Source organism: Artemia sp. Qi Xiang Cuo, chromosome 21, assembly GCF_049724085.1.
Source record: "Artemia sp. Qi Xiang Cuo chromosome 21, ASM4972408v1, whole genome shotgun sequence".
Taxonomy (NCBI): Eukaryota; Metazoa; Arthropoda; class Branchiopoda; order Anostraca; family Artemiidae; genus Artemia; species Artemia sp. Qi Xiang Cuo.
In genome coordinates, this window is record NC_142814.1 from 31,116,157 (window position 1) to 31,134,346 (window position 18,190).

Genomic DNA, 18,190 nt, shown 5'->3' on the forward strand with positions numbered 1-18,190 from the left:
TTGGTCACAACATGGTTTTCAGCACTTGGCGATGCTCTTCCATCAACAAGAGTCAAAATCCTGCACAGACAGTCCCAGGCCTATTACCTCTGACCCATTCATGCCTACAATTATTATGCTACTACGAGGAAACAGCCCATAGTATATAAATTAGCTAGGAATAGGCTTTTTAACCCGAGAAAGCCCATCAAGACAGACCAAGACCAGAATAATTGTCCATTAAACAAGATCCCGTGCGAATGCTGTGTCGTTTACTTTGCTATAATTTCCTCGGGATATGCCACTCCTCAAGTGAGAATAGAGTTGACCGCAAGGTGCCCAGTCTTGCAAGTACCCCGAAAGGATCGAGGCAGCCTTTTGCAGAGGCCGTTGTCCATAGATCTAGATCTTACACCCTACTGCAGTTGTTCTCCTATAGATGATCCTCCCACGAAGGTCTTCTGCATCACCATGCAATTTAACCCATTACTGGGAGAAGTTTTGTTACTCATGGGACTTGTGGACACGCCGGTTGGCCCTGTTGAGTGTACTTTTGAGGGGCCTTCCTCCTCCAGCTGTATTTATTGGTCCCAGGTGAGGGTGCCCAAGTTTCTATTATGGACCCCCCGTGACAATGAAAGTCTTTTTTATGGAAATTTTTACATCTTTTTGTTGTTTTTTTTCTGTTAGACTCCATCATTTTCTATTTTAGAATATACTTCGCAGGGGGAGGGGGGAATTTTCCGCGATGGTTGCTATCCGAGGGTATTTTACAGGGGATATTTTCCTCGGAGGGGTATTTTTTGCGAGGGGGTATTCTCTGCGGTGGAGTATTTTTCAAGGATACTTTCCGGTGTGAGGGGGGGGGGGGGGGATTAAACACCCACCACCCTGTGTATGCATCCATCTTTTCTTCTTTTCCTGTTTTAATTTTTACAACATTGACATTGCCAATATATTATTTTAGTTGATTGTTCAGACTTTAAATGTTAGGAAGATTTCTGATATTTTTTTCTTTCTTTTTTTTCTTTTTGTAGAAAACATAAGCATTGAAAATAAAGCTTACGTTGAACTTCCTTTTTCTTAAATCAATTGAGTGCTATAAAAACAAGTTGAAAAAATCTTTAACAGAAGTTTTCCTTTGCCAGATAGCAATGGTACTTTCGAAATTTCCAATATCGTTTAGATTATGAAACTTAAACTGAAATTACCTAAATTTGCTTATATAAAATGAATATTTCAAGTCGTATCATCTAAATATATAAAAATATTTCGGAGTAGTTGAATAATAATGACGTGTTACTATACAAACTTACCTAAAATATTCATCCTCGCGGAGAAATAATCCTTTCCTTCTTCAGAGAAAAATCTATACATAAATTCGGAAGTGTAATTTGCGTTGGCTTTTTCATTTCTTAAAAAAAAAGAGAGGAGAAAGCAAGTTTAGAAACGCCCAGATAAGATACCGAGAAAATCTAGTATATGAAAAAAGTGTCATAAATGAACATTATATATATATATATATATATATATATATATATATATATATATATATATATATATATATATATATATTTATGTGTTTATAGTACCGGGAGCATGGTAGCTTTGCCGCCGGCTCCGGCACTCACGCGGCAGGATTCTATATATGGATTCTCATTGTCGCTTGTCTTCTAACCGCAGACAAATTGAATCTTTTCATGATGTCTTTGCGTCACCATAGTTTAGATACAACCATTATGGGAAAAATACGAATTCTATCTTAAAGTTGCGACCTACTTAGATCTTTTTTGTGTCCAGAAATATCACTTTGCCAGTTTTAAGAAGAAAATAATCTTTGCACCCTATTTCGAGGCCAGGCCCTGTCATTCCTATGCTGCAGGCTTTTCTATATTGGTTCTCATTGTCACTTATCTTATGACTATAGGCAGTGTGAGCCTCTCCTCCTTGATGTCTTGACGTAGCCATAGGTTAGATACAACCATTATGGGAAAAACAGAAACTCTTCCATAGTTGTGACCTTTTAAGATCGTTTTTAGTGGCCGGAAATGTCAATATACCAGATAATAATAAAAAAAAACAACTATGTAGTCGATTTTGATACGAGCCCCCGCCCTCGGCAAGTGGTAAGCTTGTATATATTGATTCTCGCTGTAAGTAACAGACTCCAAGTGAGTTATATTTTATGAAATACATGTACAAAACCCATATCGCCAAACCTTTGTTTTTTTTAACAAAGGTATGGTAGGCATTGACGACATTATCCATGTCGAAATCCCAAACCCAATCATCATCACTATCATTTTCAATTTTTACACATTTTGATTATCGCCGTCCGTATTGCTTAGCTGCTCGTATTGTTCTTGTCTCATTTGATGATCCAAGTTGTTGATTTTCATCGATTGTAAATTTAATATGTTCGGGCCGTTCTATAGGTCCTATCACGTTTTATAATTCAAGCGGTTCCAACCAATCATCATTTGTAATAATTGTAAATTTTCTATTTTTGGGCCTTCCTACCAAAATTGTACAAGTGGTTGTGTTCACAGGTTGTGTTCCACGTAGCGGGTTGATTTTATCTAACAAAAAAACAAACTAATTTAAAAATTTGCAGGTAATTTTCATATTTGAATTAAAACATAAAAATTATTGCTCAGGCACCATAAATATTTTTGCAGATTACATAATAACATTAGTGATTCTGAACTAAGCTTAAAAATTTCTTCAGCTTTTTTTTTCATGTCTTAAAAAGACATTGCGTATACTTATAAGTTTGAGTTCTAACAACGATTTCTAATAAGCTTCAAACTTTTGGTTTTCTTTTTTAAGGTTTTTAAATTGTTGTTATCCTTTGTCAAAGTGTCTGCATTTAATTTTGCAATTACCAAAGCTGTTCGTTTTTTATGCAATTTAATACAAACTTATACATACATGGACATTTTCAGTTTTTCTACATAACTGTGAGAAGTATGACAACGACACTACAATACTGATGTATACAAAAATTTTATCTAACAATAAAAAGACTGATTAAAAAATGTTCAGGTATTTTTCACGTTTGAATTGAACCATTAAAATTATTGCTCAGGCACCATAAATATTTTTGCAGTTTACATAATAACTTTAGCGATTCTGAACTGAACTTAAAGATTTTTTTTTATTTTCTTTTTTCATGTCTTAAAAAGACATTATTGAATCAAGTCCGAGTACTAACAACGATTTCTATTAAGTTTCAAACTTTTTATTTTCTTTTTTAAGGTTTTTGAATTGTAGCAATCCCTTGTCAAAATACATGCAAATATTTTTGCAATTACCAGTTTTTGCTTTTTAAGCACTTTAATGTAACTCCTCTATGCATGAAAATTTTAAATTTTTCCAAACAAGTGTGACAACGTCATTGCAATACTGATGTATATCAAAATGACGTCACTCACATAAATAATTTTTTTCCCAAAATTAAGGCTTCTCTAAAACTTCTGACCTATCTAGATCGTTTTCTTAGGCCAGAATATTTCAGGATGCAAATTTTCCTGAAAAATATGGAGCCGTTTTTGAATGCTGATATGAATAGCTATCAGCACAAATCCAGATGAAGTCATCGCGGTAATACCCACTTCATTTCTAGAATGCTACCTAGTTGGCAAACAAAGTTACAAGGATTGATTCATAATTAATAGTTACCGCAGTTTACTTTATTAGAATTGAGAATAAATTTTCCAAAATTTCCGGGCCCTTGCACCGGTCCCAACCGAGCTTTAACCTACAGCTTGAAAAAAAAATCACTTTATTTTTTTTATTGTTTGTCATCAGATTATTTTAACCCGGAAAAGCTTTTAAAGGCCAGAAACTATGAAATTTATCAATTTGGAATGGTTTTCATCAGCAAAAAATTGCAAGATTTGTAAATCAAAATGCAAGCAAAAACTTTAATCTGAACAATATTGTACAAAGACGAATTTGTAGTTATAGGTAAATTAAAGTATTTTAACAATTTAATTTCTAAGTAAACATTCTAAACTTTTCGTTAGATCCAATTTAGTGTCTTTTTCTTCACCAAACCGTATAATCCTCTTTTTTTCAGTGACTTAAAAGTATGAATTCAACTTTTAAAATATAGTATAGACCTACAACCTTAAAAATTCCACGATTAGTATTTTGATGTAATTCTGACCTTATTCTTGTAGACCAATGACTCTCACCTAGAAGTGTTATGTTATCGAGGCCATTCCATAATTGAAAAAAGAAGCTAAGACAATGCCAAGATCTGCGGGAGACCTAAACAAATTTAATAATGAACCCTGTTTTGATCTATGAATTAGTGAAGTCCAAGAAGATCCAAGATGTCTCCTCTTCGATTTTTCTTCAGTCGAAACTTCAATTAATTGCATCAGAGTCTAAGTCTCACACAAGTTAGTTCCCCCATCTTTTTAATAGCATGTGATATAAGGATGCAGCATTAATAGCTTGCAGCTTTCTTAAGACGTTGCAGCTTTAACTATGCTGGATTTTCTCAATTTGTGTTTTCCAGCTTTAAATATAAACCTCACTAATGTTAGTAGTTTTGAAACCCTATTGTTTTCCAACTTCCCTTCTTCACCTTTATGTTAAATACCAACGTGCAATGTTTTTGAGCGTTGGCCAATAAGTTTCTTTAATAATAGAGTGGCTCAGTTATCATTGGTTGGTTGTGCGGTAATGTAAACTTTTCATTAAAATATCATTTTTCTTTACTTCTACACAGAGAAGATTGTCACCGAAATCATTTTTATTTAGTCCACATGATGTGCGTCCATCCTATGAGTAAAAGTGTTGTTTATTTGTTTGTTTGAGCGGAGAATTTTTACGGTTTTTGAACGTTGAAAATCCTTCCCAGGTTAAAATATTTATGATTTACCCCAAAAAATATTCAAAAATGTTCTTTCTTATTTTTTTTTTGCCTAAACAACTTTTAAAACATGCGGATTAACTGAAAAAATTGAAAAAAGTATTGTAAATATCGAGGTACTTTTTTTCGCACATCTGAAGATGCTTAGCAAAAGCTCTAAATATAGCTTAAATGACAGAAAAACAGCTTCGTTATATCAGTAGTCGAAAGCTAAACAATTCTTTTCAGCGACTTTAAAATTTGGGGGAGGGGGGTATCCTGTTGACCCGACCCCTAATTGGCTCTACTGATAATTTTTTCTTCTAGAATAGTTGTTTTCTTCACTCTCTTGTGCTCTGCTGGAGTCTCAGGGTTTCTGAAATGTACTGTCCATTACGGCAAGCTGAAATGAGTGAGCTTTGTGTATTTTAAGTTAGGGGAAATGATTTGCTTTGTATGTTTAAGAGTTGTTAACTATTATTTAATTTATTGCCTTGAAGGATAAAGTCTATAATAAAAGCCATGAAAACAATTTCCTGGGGTGCCAGATTGGTCGATTGGTAAAAGCTTTGACTGGTTTCAAAGACAGTGACACGTACATAGGGATGGTGTGGAGGTCAACCCCTCCTCTCCGAAATCCTAAATTTTTCCTGGACACTTCTTCTTCAAATTGCTGAGGAAAGCAATCGTCCTGTTGCCCCCCCTTAGAATAAGTCCCTGGATTCTTGCCTCCAAAAACTCCTGTGTCCATTTTCCACGTTGACGATGATTTCGTCTAGCATTTTCCTTGTGTTGGTGGTTGAAGAAAGATGCTAATTGCTGGTGAACATTCTGAAATAATTTTTGGTTACGAAGTCTACATGAAAATATAAAAAAGAAAAAAATTAGTGAACTGTTAGTAGTATATCGTTGCCATATGACAGAATTTGTGGTTCATAACCATGGGAAACTGTGCAACCACAATTCATACCATCTTTGGGGAAAAAAGAAACATATCTAAAGCAATAATGTCTTCTACGGTCTTGGTAAACATCTTAATTTTTAATCAAGATATGGGACGTGATCTCTTACAAGGTTGCTAGCTACCGCTGTAACCCGGATTCTACTGTAATGACACACCTTCCTTAGATATTTACAATTTTTATATCAAATAATATAAGTCACTTTTTTTTACTGTATTCCATTTCTAGAAAAAACGCTTCAAGTTTCAATGAAAAATGCTATACCTTTTTCAATAGATTGATCATTCATTCATTTAAGATTAATTAACATGTAAAAAGTATTAATTCTACCAATGAATCGGAAATACTTTCATCATTTTATGAAATGATGGTAGATCACATAAGATGGTAATAGTCAGGTTACAGTCGCTCAAAAAGAAATATTTAAGAAAGTTAAAAAAAAAATCTCCAACTACACAAAAAGTAAGCAATAATTTCAGGGTTTCCTTCAAACTAGAAAAAATAAGATTTCCTTAGGATTTAAAATGAAAAACTCGGGAAGTCATAAAGAAACATGAGAGTAGTCCTTGAATTTCTTGGCTGGAAAAATGTCAACTTTTAGTGTTTGATCCTTGCTTTCAAATATTATTAATAATAAGGTTAAAGCTGAGGTTCATGGTGTCCATTTGAAACTGCTTGAGCATCTTCCTGAATGTTTCTTATGGTCCTTAGATCCCTCTTTGTCAAGAAAGTATTACAAAATCTGTCCGTTTGCCTAAATCTGCATGTTTGACAGTGTAGTTTGTCTTAATGATTTGTTTAACGAGAAAACTCGTTTTTAGTTATGTAGCTTTACCTCAAGTTTTTTTTTCCAATCAGAATGGGGTCTGTATTTTATTTCTTCTCATTATTTAGATATTAAAGCAATTTTCTTAATCTTGGGCAATTTTTATTTAACAGTCAAATTCTCTTCTGCATCTTCAATAACAATAAAAAAACAAAAACAAAAAACAATGGTATGAAAGATCCCATTATTAATAAATAAAAAATGACAGGATCTGATTCAGCTAGGTTGTCGATACTCGTAGTGTTGGAACCCTTGGTCCCTGTTTTGTCAGATAAATGTCCCTCCCAGATTCATTTCTTTTGGCCCCTTAATTATTTTCCTTCCTTAAAAAATAAATATTAATTTTCGTATTATTTTTTGACGCCATTTTGGGTCCTCTTACCTGCGTACGTGTTTAATAGACCACGAGGTAAAGAATTGCGCAGTTAGGGAGGTTGACCAGTAAATTAGTAGTCCTAGGATTGGCTGGAAAGATTCATTTACCACCCTAGTAACCCCCGCCGAAGCACGCGGCTAGCGGGCTGGAAGAAAGAGAGTTTTGAGTTCAGTTCTTTTTACACAGCGTGATTGTTAATACAGTAAGATTTTTCTATGTACTCTTTTAATTTTTCAGCTTAGGTAAAATCTAAAAGAGTTAGTTAGAAATATTATCGGTAAACTTTGGCTTTAAATGTGGCCATAGACCATCCGATCACGTTAGTATACGGAACCATTGGAGTAACAGCGGAAATCCCACTAATTTGGGGCCAAAGAGGGATCTTCCCCCTCCAGTAAGTGGCATAGCAACTCCTTGCGCCATTTTGGCCTTTAAAAGTCGTGACCCCGCACGGTAAACATCCAATAAGTGGTGGCAGCGAGTTAAGGTCCTATCAGTAAATCTGATAATAAAAGAATTCCGCGCTTTCGAAGAGACAGGGTAATTTAGCCTACAAAAGTAGCCTATTGTAGTTACAGAGGCTATATATAAAAATCGTAAGGAGAAATTTTTTATCTGAGCTGTTCCTAGTCGGATAATAATAGATAAAAAAATTTAATAATCAATAAATCACGCGAATAATTAACTTCTGAGACAAGGGAGGCTGCGCCACCCAAAAATAATCAACAAATTAAAAGAAAATAATTTTTCACAAAAGGATAAAAAGAGACATTGATAAAAGAATTTTCATTTGAATAAAAGACGCTAAATAAACTTTGAAATAATGGCGGACAAACGAAGAATTCAGACAAAATCTACCGCGGTAAAACAAAAAGTAGATTCAGACACACAATTATATGCGACTCCCGCTGGAACTACCATAAGAAAAACACCATCAGATAGAACCATATATCACTCAACAGGTGAAATAGACATTTCTGGGACACGTAAAGAGAATATCTTCAAACCAAAATCAGTAATATAGCGATCCCCGGTACGAACCAGAGAAGAAGAGAAAAGTCTAAAACCAGTGCAGAAAGAATTGCTCGCAGATAGGGAAATCGAAACAAAAGAAACAGTGGCAATAATATATGAGGAAAAATTATTACAAGAAAGAACGGGTATAACAAAACAAATTCACCCTTCAAAGAAGGTACAAAAAGTAGGGGAGTTGGGGGGAGAAGAAAATATTATACAACGAGTAGACTCAGAAAACGAGTTAAGAGAATATAAAAACAGTGATATCCAGAGTAGGCCAAGTAGCAGGAGTAGTAGAAGCTCAATTTCCAGTAAAAGCTCACGAAAAAGTACTCAAGTAGATACAACGCAACAAATATTAAATTTCATGAGAGACAGAGAGATAGCCAGGGAAAAAAAGGAGGAGGCTGATAGGATAGCCAGAGAAAAAAGGAAGAGGCTGATAGGATAGCCAGGGAAAAAAAGGAGGAGGCAGACAGAGAGGAAAGAAAATACATAATGGAAATGATTGCAGGGAGAAATTACCAAGAGCCTCAGAAACCGTCTACAATAGAGATAATGCAGGCAATAAACCTTCAACCAATGAAGGAAAAGGAAGATGTCCATTTAGAAATATATAATTTTGATAAAACAGCGGAATTAAGCGGATTACCAAGAGAAAATTGGGTGACAAGAATACAGCCCCTCCTTAACTACAAAGCACAACTTTCATATAAAGCATTACCAATGGAATACTCAAGAGATTTTGAAAGGCTAAAACAAGCCATTTTTGAAAAATTTCAACTCGTCCCCGAGCACTTTCAAAGAAGGTTTAGAAGCGAAAGAAAACGAGACAACGAAACTTATAAAGAAGACGGGTACAAATTGAAAGATATGTGTTTAAAATGGCTAGAGATAGAGAACTATACAATATTAGAAGACCCGGAAGAAATAAAAGATAAAATAACGGGAATAGTTAATAAAACAACGATGGAACAATTCTTAGAAAATACCTATCCAAATATGAGGATGTACTTAAAAGAGAAAAACCCACAAATAATTGAAGAAATGTCCGAATTAGCAGACAGGCACACTGAAATTAAAAGGGAGGATTTCCCACAAAAACCAAGGTTAGGAGGAAATGGTAGAAAAGAATACCCGTACACAGAAAATAAAAAGAATGCTAGCCAAATATGGCAAACACAAGGAGAAGTAACATGCTACCACTGTAACTTGAGCGGCCACTATAGCACCAATTGCCCAAATAAAGACGGTAGAAAATACGGACAAAAACAAGAACAGTATGACGTTAGTAGTAAAGCCCCAATTACCACTGAATACACATGCACTTTTACAAGCCTGAGGCATGGATATGTGTGTAAATTTTCAAGTAATTGGGTTACCAGGGCCTATGCCTATTACAATGAACTCTACTTGGGGAGGCAGACGGGTTTTCTATTATGTCATTCATTTTTTGTGCGTCAGGCGATTAGAGAAAGCTTGGTGGTTAGTCCCATATAATAACTTGATTGGTCGGTTTTTCTTAAAAAAACTTGCCAAGATATAATGTACTCAATTTAAAAAAAAAACCATATAATGTCCGTACACTGCATTCCTATTTTCATTATGCTTTAAGACATTGTTTATAGTACACCATATATTATTATCTTTTGAAAATAATAGATTCCCCAATTTTCAATGTGGATACACATTTCATTCTTTTATTTCCCAAAAAAAAAATTAAAGAAAAACATTTTACTAGTAAATTCAAATTTCAGAGGGACTTAGCCCCCCTCCCCTCCAACGATACAAAATCTTAAGAATATGACGACTATATTCGATAGAAACGGCAAAGCACGCTTTTTTCTATTATGTAAATAAAATCTCTCCTCCATGGGTATGTTTACAAGTTTTAATTGTTTTGAAAAACAGTTTTTTATCATTCAGAATCAAGCTTTTTCCTAAAATGATGTATCTTTCTGGTTTGAAAGAAAAGCTTGCGTGTGACAACGACTGGGAGAGTTTTTGAGGAGGGGATTAAATTTCACTGGACCTTGCTATACACGGGGTTTGTCTAATGCCGATGTCAGGGCGGATGATTTGAGGAAAAAATGAGCGGGGGAGGATGCTTAGGGGCCCTCCATTTTTCTTTTTTTTTGGCTACTTAAAAAGGACATTAGAACTTTTAACTTCCGTTCGAATGAGCCTCCAGATAGGAGCTTTTAACTTCTTTAGTAGGGTTCTCTGATGATGTGATTTTCATTGCGAGCAGGTAAAAACAAAATGCCAATTGAAGAGTTTAAGATCCCTTTCAAATAGGAAAGGTTTTGATGTAATGTTGGCCACGATTTTAGAACACCTCCAACAAGACATACCCAAAGATGACAGAGAACAGCTGATTCATTGTACATAGATTCATTCTCTGTCTGTGATTACTGTGCTGGGAAAATGTTGAAAAGACAGGAGAATGTCCGATCAGTATTAAATAACCTTTATATCGACTGTACACCGGAATGTATGAAGTGTATAAATAATTTTGAAATGGCAATGATTCGATTTGTAATGCCTTGTCATACGATCGTCAGATTAGGGCAAGTAACTGCGTTGAAGCGACCTAGAACAGAACTTGTTGACCCTCTTAAGGGTAGAATAGTATATCTACCTGTTGATGTGCAAGCAAATGCAGAAATTCAGCCTGAAAAACTTCTTAATATTGATAGTTTTGTATTCATTGTCAATGGTCAGCCTACTTATAACAAGAATGTTTGGACTGCACTAATAGATTTGAGAAAAGTCCATGAAGCACTGTTGTGGTTAAGAAAGAACAACAGTCTCTATAAGACAATACGTGCATACACCCTAGAAGATTTAAATAAAAAATTTGAACATTTTGTTCAAATTCAAATGTTCAAAAATGTTTTGAACATTTTTCTGTCCAGCCGCTCAATTCAGCTGTTCCAAAAGACTTCATAGAAGATTTTAAGCAAATGAAAGATCTTGATACTGACCAATTTCAAATCAAGAAACTAAAAGGTGAAAGCGAAGACTTATTTCAGGAAGAACTTGATCTAAAAATGTTTCCAAATCTTTTCCCGAAAGGCAAATATGGCTTGCGTGACAAGGCGAGACCTTTTCTGATTAGGAATGCAGAATATTTTAGATCAAGGCTTCTTAGGAGACATAATAAGTTTCGTCTTGACAAACTGTTTCTTTTTCACAGCTTCCAATTGCAAGAATTCTCTTACATGTGTAATAGCGTCGGTCATATGTTGCGAACTGTGAAACCAAATCAAAATGCTCGTCAATTTATAGACAGGCTTCATTCCCGTGATGGAGAGATGGAAGCTACTTTGTTTTCTGTTCAGTCAAAAATCAGAGGATCTCAGCTGTATTTTTAATCTCTTTCCTATAAAGTAAAGTCAATGATTGAGCAATTGGGTCCACCGACTTTGTTTCTGACAGTTTCATGTGCTTAGTGGTACTCTCCTGAATTTATTGACTATTTACGGACTGTCCATAAAGACGTACCTGGTGTGGTAAAAATGACTCCAGCAGAGTTGACATGTCTAGATCCAGCTGCAGTTTCCATGCACTTTGACAAAAAATGGACACCTATATTTAATGAGCTAATTTGTTCAAAGACAAATCCTTTGTTTGGTAAAATTAAGGATCATTTCTGGCGTATCTAGTATCAGAAACGAGGCGTGCCTCATGTACACTGTGTGTTGTGGATTGAAGATGCTCCTATTATTGGGAAATCAACAGCATCTGAAGTGATTCAGTATATTGATAGTATTATAACTTGTGAAATACCAAATAGATTGACAAGTCCAACTCTTCACAAACTAGTCAAAGACCATCAAGTGCACCACTGTAATAAATACTGTCAAAGAAAATATAAGAGAAAAAGAGGAAGATGGGCTACGTATTGTAAGTTTGGCTTCCCTCGTCCTACAAAGGAACAAACAGAATTATATGACATCCTTGACTGCTCGGCTCATGGTACAGACCGTAAAAAGCCAAGAAAAAGAATATATCATCTGCTTCGAAGAGATGACGAGCGTTATATAAATGACTATTCTCCTGCGTTACTAATTGCTAATCAAGCAAACATTGATGTTCAATATATTGGCCATTTGGGCTCTAAATTGACGTATTACATTATCGATTACATGACTAAAGCAGAGAGTGTCGAAATAGAAGCAATGTGGGAGGAAGTGAATAATGCAGGCAAAAGTCTGGGTCAACGAACTATGTCCTACTTGTTGAAGTCCATAAAACCCGTCAAGTTGGAGCAGTTGAAGCTGCTGATAGGCTTCTTGGTACTAAATTGTATAGTATTTCTAGGCAATTTAGATATATTGACCTCGCGAAACAGAGCGACGTGAAGAGAACACTGAGAAGGTATGAGGAGCTTGAAAAGCCTGCTAAAAACGATCCACAAAGTAGTGATTTGTACATTGCCCACTGGGTTATTGATATCCACCCTAAAAGACCGGAACATAAGGAAAACATCAGTCTTTTTCAGTTATTGTCTTGGTACGAACGGGAGTGTAATGGTTCTGATGATAATATGACGTTAAGTGACAGGTCCTTCTACCTCAGAAAAAGGCTTTTTAAACCGTAGATCATACAGCACAGAAAGGTAAACCCATTTGAATCTGACGAGAAGAAGAATGCTTACTATGGAGATTTTTTTTTTTTTTTTTTTAGTTTTTTTTTAAACCCATTTCCTCTCCTCTCAGTGACGACAAATTTTAAATTCAAAATATATCTAAGTTTAACTTTAGACATCGCCTACTCTTTTTATTAAATAGTAGCCGAACTGGACACATTTCAAGTCACCATATACTCATGGGCGTAGGCAGCATATTGTCTAGGGGGGGGGGCAGATATTGTCTAGAGGGGGGGCAGTCGATAGTGTGATGGAGTTTTATCAACTGCTTTTTCCAAACCATCTGCTTTTTCAGCCATATCTAATGTAAATTTGAAGGTCTAGGGGGGGGGGCAGCTGCCCCCCCCGCCCCACCCTCCCTACGCCCATGCATACACTACCAAAAACCATTCAATAAAAAAAAGAAAAACTTTTGCCATTCCCGTGGAAAAGGGCGTCCTCCCCCAACAGGAAGCCCTTCATACGGTGGCTATTTCTTACCATACATCTAAACTCTTCCGGATGGTGATCCTACGTGTGTCCTATAAAAACAAATAATAATAATAAAAAAAATCAAAATAAACTAATTAATATAAAAAATAATAAAACAAATAAACCAAATAATCCTCGGTTATCCATTCTGGTGAATCCAGATCCTTTCCCAAAATGAACCCACACATCTTTCAAATTCCAAGCACTTATCAACATTTTTAAACCTTCGCTGCATCTTCTTCTTGCTACTGTTCCATTCCTTCCTAAGGCATCCGCTTTGGACACGATACAATTAAAATCCTCCAACATTATCAAATTTTCTTCACAAAGGAACCTTTGCAATATTTCATGATTGGCATTTTCCTGTTGTGTGAAGTAACCCCTTCCTGACGGGAGGTGGACGTTTACTATTGCCAATGACCCACAACGCAAACTACAAATGCTTCCCTCATCTTCAAAACTCATACTTCCTTGATCACACTGTACACTGTCTTTTAAAAGGAAACCAACGTCTGGCTTGAGCCCTCCATAAACATACTGGTAACCTGTCGGGGCTTTGAACTTTTTCAAGTCAACTTCTTATAGACACGCCACATCTATATTCTGTTTTCTCACAAATTCTGTATTGAAACTCTGTCTTTTTGCTTGTTTTGCTCCATTCACGTTTAATGTAGCTATCCGCATTTAGTTACTTAAAAAAGAAAAACAAAACTTTTCTTCCTTTTCACCTATATCCTCTTTTTTTCTCTATTTCCAGTTTCTTTTTCGATACCCCTTCCTTCTGTTTTCCTCTCCTTTGATTGATTACACCCCGTGCTACCAAGGGATGCTGACTATGGGTTCTCTTTGGTGAAGGTACATTTTGGTTTGTTGCTCCTTTTTGTACTTGGTCTTGTTGGGTTCTGGTTGGTGGTCTCAAAACCCACTTTTGGTTTTCTGCTACTTGTTTGCTTGCTCTTGCTTCTGAATTGCCATGTTTCTCTGCTTATTTGGTTGCTGGTCCACTTTCTGCCGCTTCTTTTGTTGGGTCCGGTTTTTTTTTGTTCCACCTCCTTTCTTAGCATTTATCTTTGCACTTTCCAGTACCATGTTTACCGCAGCTGATGGTAAGAGTGCGCTAATGCCTCTAACTTCTTCATTTCCTTGCAGTGGATTCGGTGTTGCTATAGGTTGTGGTCCCCAAGCCAAAACTAAACTTTCCGGGTTTGGACTCAGGACACTCTGCCTTCTTTGATTTTTACGATTTCTCTGACAGTCCTTGGCCTCATGATCCTCGCCGTGGCAAATAAAACACGCTTTCGGCTGATCGGGATAAAAGACGTTAATTTTCTCCTCCCCCCCAAGAACCTGAATAGACGGCGGGATGGGGGTATCGAGATACATTAAAGCTGTTGCTCTTCCCGTATATACCTCGATAAACTCATTTCCAGTATACACTTTTCTCCTTATGTTTAGAACTGTTCAGTAAATCTGGAGTTGCCTCTTTATCTCATCGCTAGTTGCTTCTCCTGGGACCCTTCTTAGCTGCATGACTACAGGGCGTCTCCCGGTTCTATCAACACTTACCGGACAAAAACCGTTTCTGAAGCCCATCTTTGGTTCTTGCGTCTTGCTGTGCGCTACTAGGTCATCCGCCAACACCGCGGAATTCATTGTTACTCGCACTTGACCAAAGCACTTGAAATCATCTGAATCTATCACCCTCACGTTCCCACGGTTAAGATTCAGCTGCTTCAGAAACCTGTGAATATTCATCTCTCTAACTTCACTCATGGCCCCATCATCCATCGAGCGAAAAGCGAAAACCACTGTGTTCCTACTCATCTTATCACAATAAAAGAAAAAAATAAAAAAAAATCCAAATACCTTACAAAACCCTAAATATTCACGATCTCACACTCTCACAACAAAACAAACGCTTTCCTCTCACCCAAAAAAAACTCACTTCTAAAAAAAAACACCCAAAAAACTTATCTTTAGACGCGCAAGGCTCTCCTGCCACACATCCACGCTGGAAACCCTGCGCACTAAGTACACAAACGACACGTCATCAATGACTCATCTTTCCTATCTCAATATCAAACACAAAAACGCACTCATACAAATTTAAAAACGCTTATCACTCTACTCACGACAATTTTCTCTCTCCTTTACAAAACCCTAAATATTCACGATCTCACACTCTCACAACAAAACACAAGCTCTCCTCTCACCCAGAAAAAAAAATCACTTCTCAAAAAAGCACCCAAAAAACTTATCTTTAGACGCGCAAGGCTCTCCTGCCAAACATCCACGCTGGCAACCCTGCGCACTAAGAACACAAACTACACGTCATCAATGACTCACCTTTCCTATCTCAACATCAAACACAAAAACGCACTCATACAAATTTAAACACAAATACAAATTTTAAAACACTTATCACTCTGCTCACGACAATTTTTTCTCTCCTTTCAACCCACAAAAAAACAAATTATCGAACTTTTTCCGACCAAAAATAACAAAATTGTTAAATTAGTTTCGGAAAATGTCCACCATTAAACAGCGTTGCAAGTATCTTAAAATTGTTTAAACCTTGGTGAAATGAAAATGAACTAGCAGTCAGTGGAAATAGCAACTACGAAACCTACTGCGTTGAAAGTGTAAACTATCCCGACATGGTAGTTTACCACGAAAAATTTGTTGTTAAGAGGAAAAGCGATATTGAATTTGAAGAAAGGGTCCGAGAACGTGCAAAAGAAATTCTGAAGGCAGAAAATATTGATGAAAATATTGAAGATGACCCAGAAAATGCAATTCAGTGAGGAGTCATTGACAGAGCATCAGATGCTATGGAGGATTTGCTAGACGCAAACAAACATATTTTTAAATGTTGACACCGAAGACAGGTTAAAAAATGATTTACATAAAAGACCGATATAGTTCATCATAAATGGTATTTGTCAATTAGGTTTTTTTTTTATATAATTATCCTTTATTATGTAAAATGCAGTAATTTTTGGGGGGTTTTAACAAACAAGTTTATTTGTTAACTGAAACTAGAAAATTACAGTAAAAAACAAACTTCCAGCCCATAGTAACTAAAATAAGATTATAATTTAAGACTCAAATGGAGAAAAAAAAATTCTTTAGTGTTTGAGCACAAATTCTACTCTTTAAATCGTTATAGATATAGTTAGTTATTATGTAAACTCCAAAAATATTTCCGATGTCTCATCACTAATTCTAATGTTTTAATTGAAATTAGAGAAATACCTGAAAAGTCTAAAAGAAGTTTGAATTTCTCTCAGGTTAGATTGATAGCTAGCAACCTAGTAAGAGACGATCACGTCCAATGTTAAGAAATATGAAACCCCATAACTCCTAAAAAAAGAGTCAGATCAGAAAAAAAGTACACCATTAGAACCGCCTTTTCCGAAGTACCTGTATAGGAAACTTTCTGTCCCTTGGCTTGAACAAAAAGGAAAATATATTGGCTTGAAAATCAAGAAAAGTGGCAGCTACTACAGCATTCTGCTTAAACGGCATCTTTTTTTCTTTTTTTTTCTTTTCCACAGATAGCTTGGCACTGGAACATCGTAAAAAGTTGTTTAATAGCTCATTTTAAAGGAAATTAATGAGGTTAAAAACCTTTTGTAACTTAAACAAATTATTTTTAAAACAGAATATACTTTTCCACTAAAAGCTGCATTTTTGATGTCTTTTCATACTGCAGTCTTTTCAAAGATATTTGATTTTTTTACATTAAAGGATGAACTGTTGCCCATAGTAACTGGAGTAGTAAAATAAATCATTATATATATGATCCAGGTTGCAGCGGTAGCTGGAAACCTAGTAAAAGACGATCATACCCCATAGTGAAAAGTGAAAAAGCCCATAATCCTAAAACTAGAATCAGATCAAAAGCAAAGAACACTATAAGAACCGCCTTGTCCGAAACCCCCTATGTAGAAAACTACCGTCCCTTGGCTTGAACAACAAGGGAAATATACTGAGCTGAATGTCAAGAAAAGTGCCTGCAACCATGATATACTCTATGTACGGTATCTTTTTTTGACAGATAGCTTACCTTTGGAACATCGTAGAGACCTAATTTAATAGTTAATTGAAAAGGAAATTGAAGGGGTTGAAAACTTTTTGATATTGAAATTATATTTGTATTTCAAACAGTTCGTGGTAACGAACTGTAAGTAAGGAGCGACCCGGCTCAATGGTAACCGAAACTCTAGAAAACGGGTTTTTGATACCAATAGATACATCAAAAGAATCAAATTGCAATGCTGATTTCAAATATATAACTTTCATTAAGTTTAGTGCTACCCATCAATAGTTACGCGCCTGAGAAAATTTGGCTGATTTTCAAAAATAGGGGGAAAGACCCCCTAAAAGCTATAGAACTTTAATGAAAATCGCACCATTATATTCAGCGTATCAGAGAACCCTACTATAGAGGTTTCAAGCTCCTATCTACAAAAATGTGGAATTTTGCATTTTTTGCCAGAAGAATGATCACGGATGCGTGTTTATTTGTTTTTTTTTTGTTTTTTTTTCCCAGGGGTGATCGTATCAACCCAGTGGTCCTAGAATATCGTAGGAGGGTTCATTTGAACGGATATTTAAAGTTTTAGTGTCCTTTCTAAGTGACAAAAAAATGGAGTGCAACTAGGCCCCCTCCCACGCTCATTTTTTTCCCAAAGTCATCCGATCAAAATTTTGAGATAGCCATTTTGTTCATCATGGTCAAAAATATGATAAATATGTCTTTTAGGATGATTTAATCCCCCGAAGTCCCCGGGGGAGGGCTAAAAGTTATGAACTTTACCCAATGTTAACATATAGTATTAGTTATTGGGAAGTATACAGACGTTTTCAGGAGGTTTTTTTATCGGTGGGAGGGGGGGGGGATGGGTCGGGGTTACGTTGCAGGATCTGTACATGAAGAAAGTTTTCATGGGGGAAGGGGAATTGCCATGAAGGGGGCGCCAGACTTGCCAGCATTATTTATTGGTTATTGGGAAGTATACAGACATTTTCAGGAAGG

General features: G+C 35.9%; 1 protein-coding gene across 1 annotated transcript in view; it reads right to left on the bottom strand.

Moving 5' to 3' along the window:
* The window catches only part of LOC148939448 (ATP-dependent 6-phosphofructokinase-like), a 255,175-nt gene that overhangs the window by 14,641 nt on the left and 222,344 nt on the right, over nt 1–18,190 (bottom strand). The window contains exon 10 of the mRNA XM_089107083.1: nt 1,296–1,393. Within this exon, the coding sequence (XP_088963209.1) occupies nt 1,296–1,393 (98 nt within the window). The remainder of the gene's footprint in view (nt 1–1,295; nt 1,394–18,190) is intronic.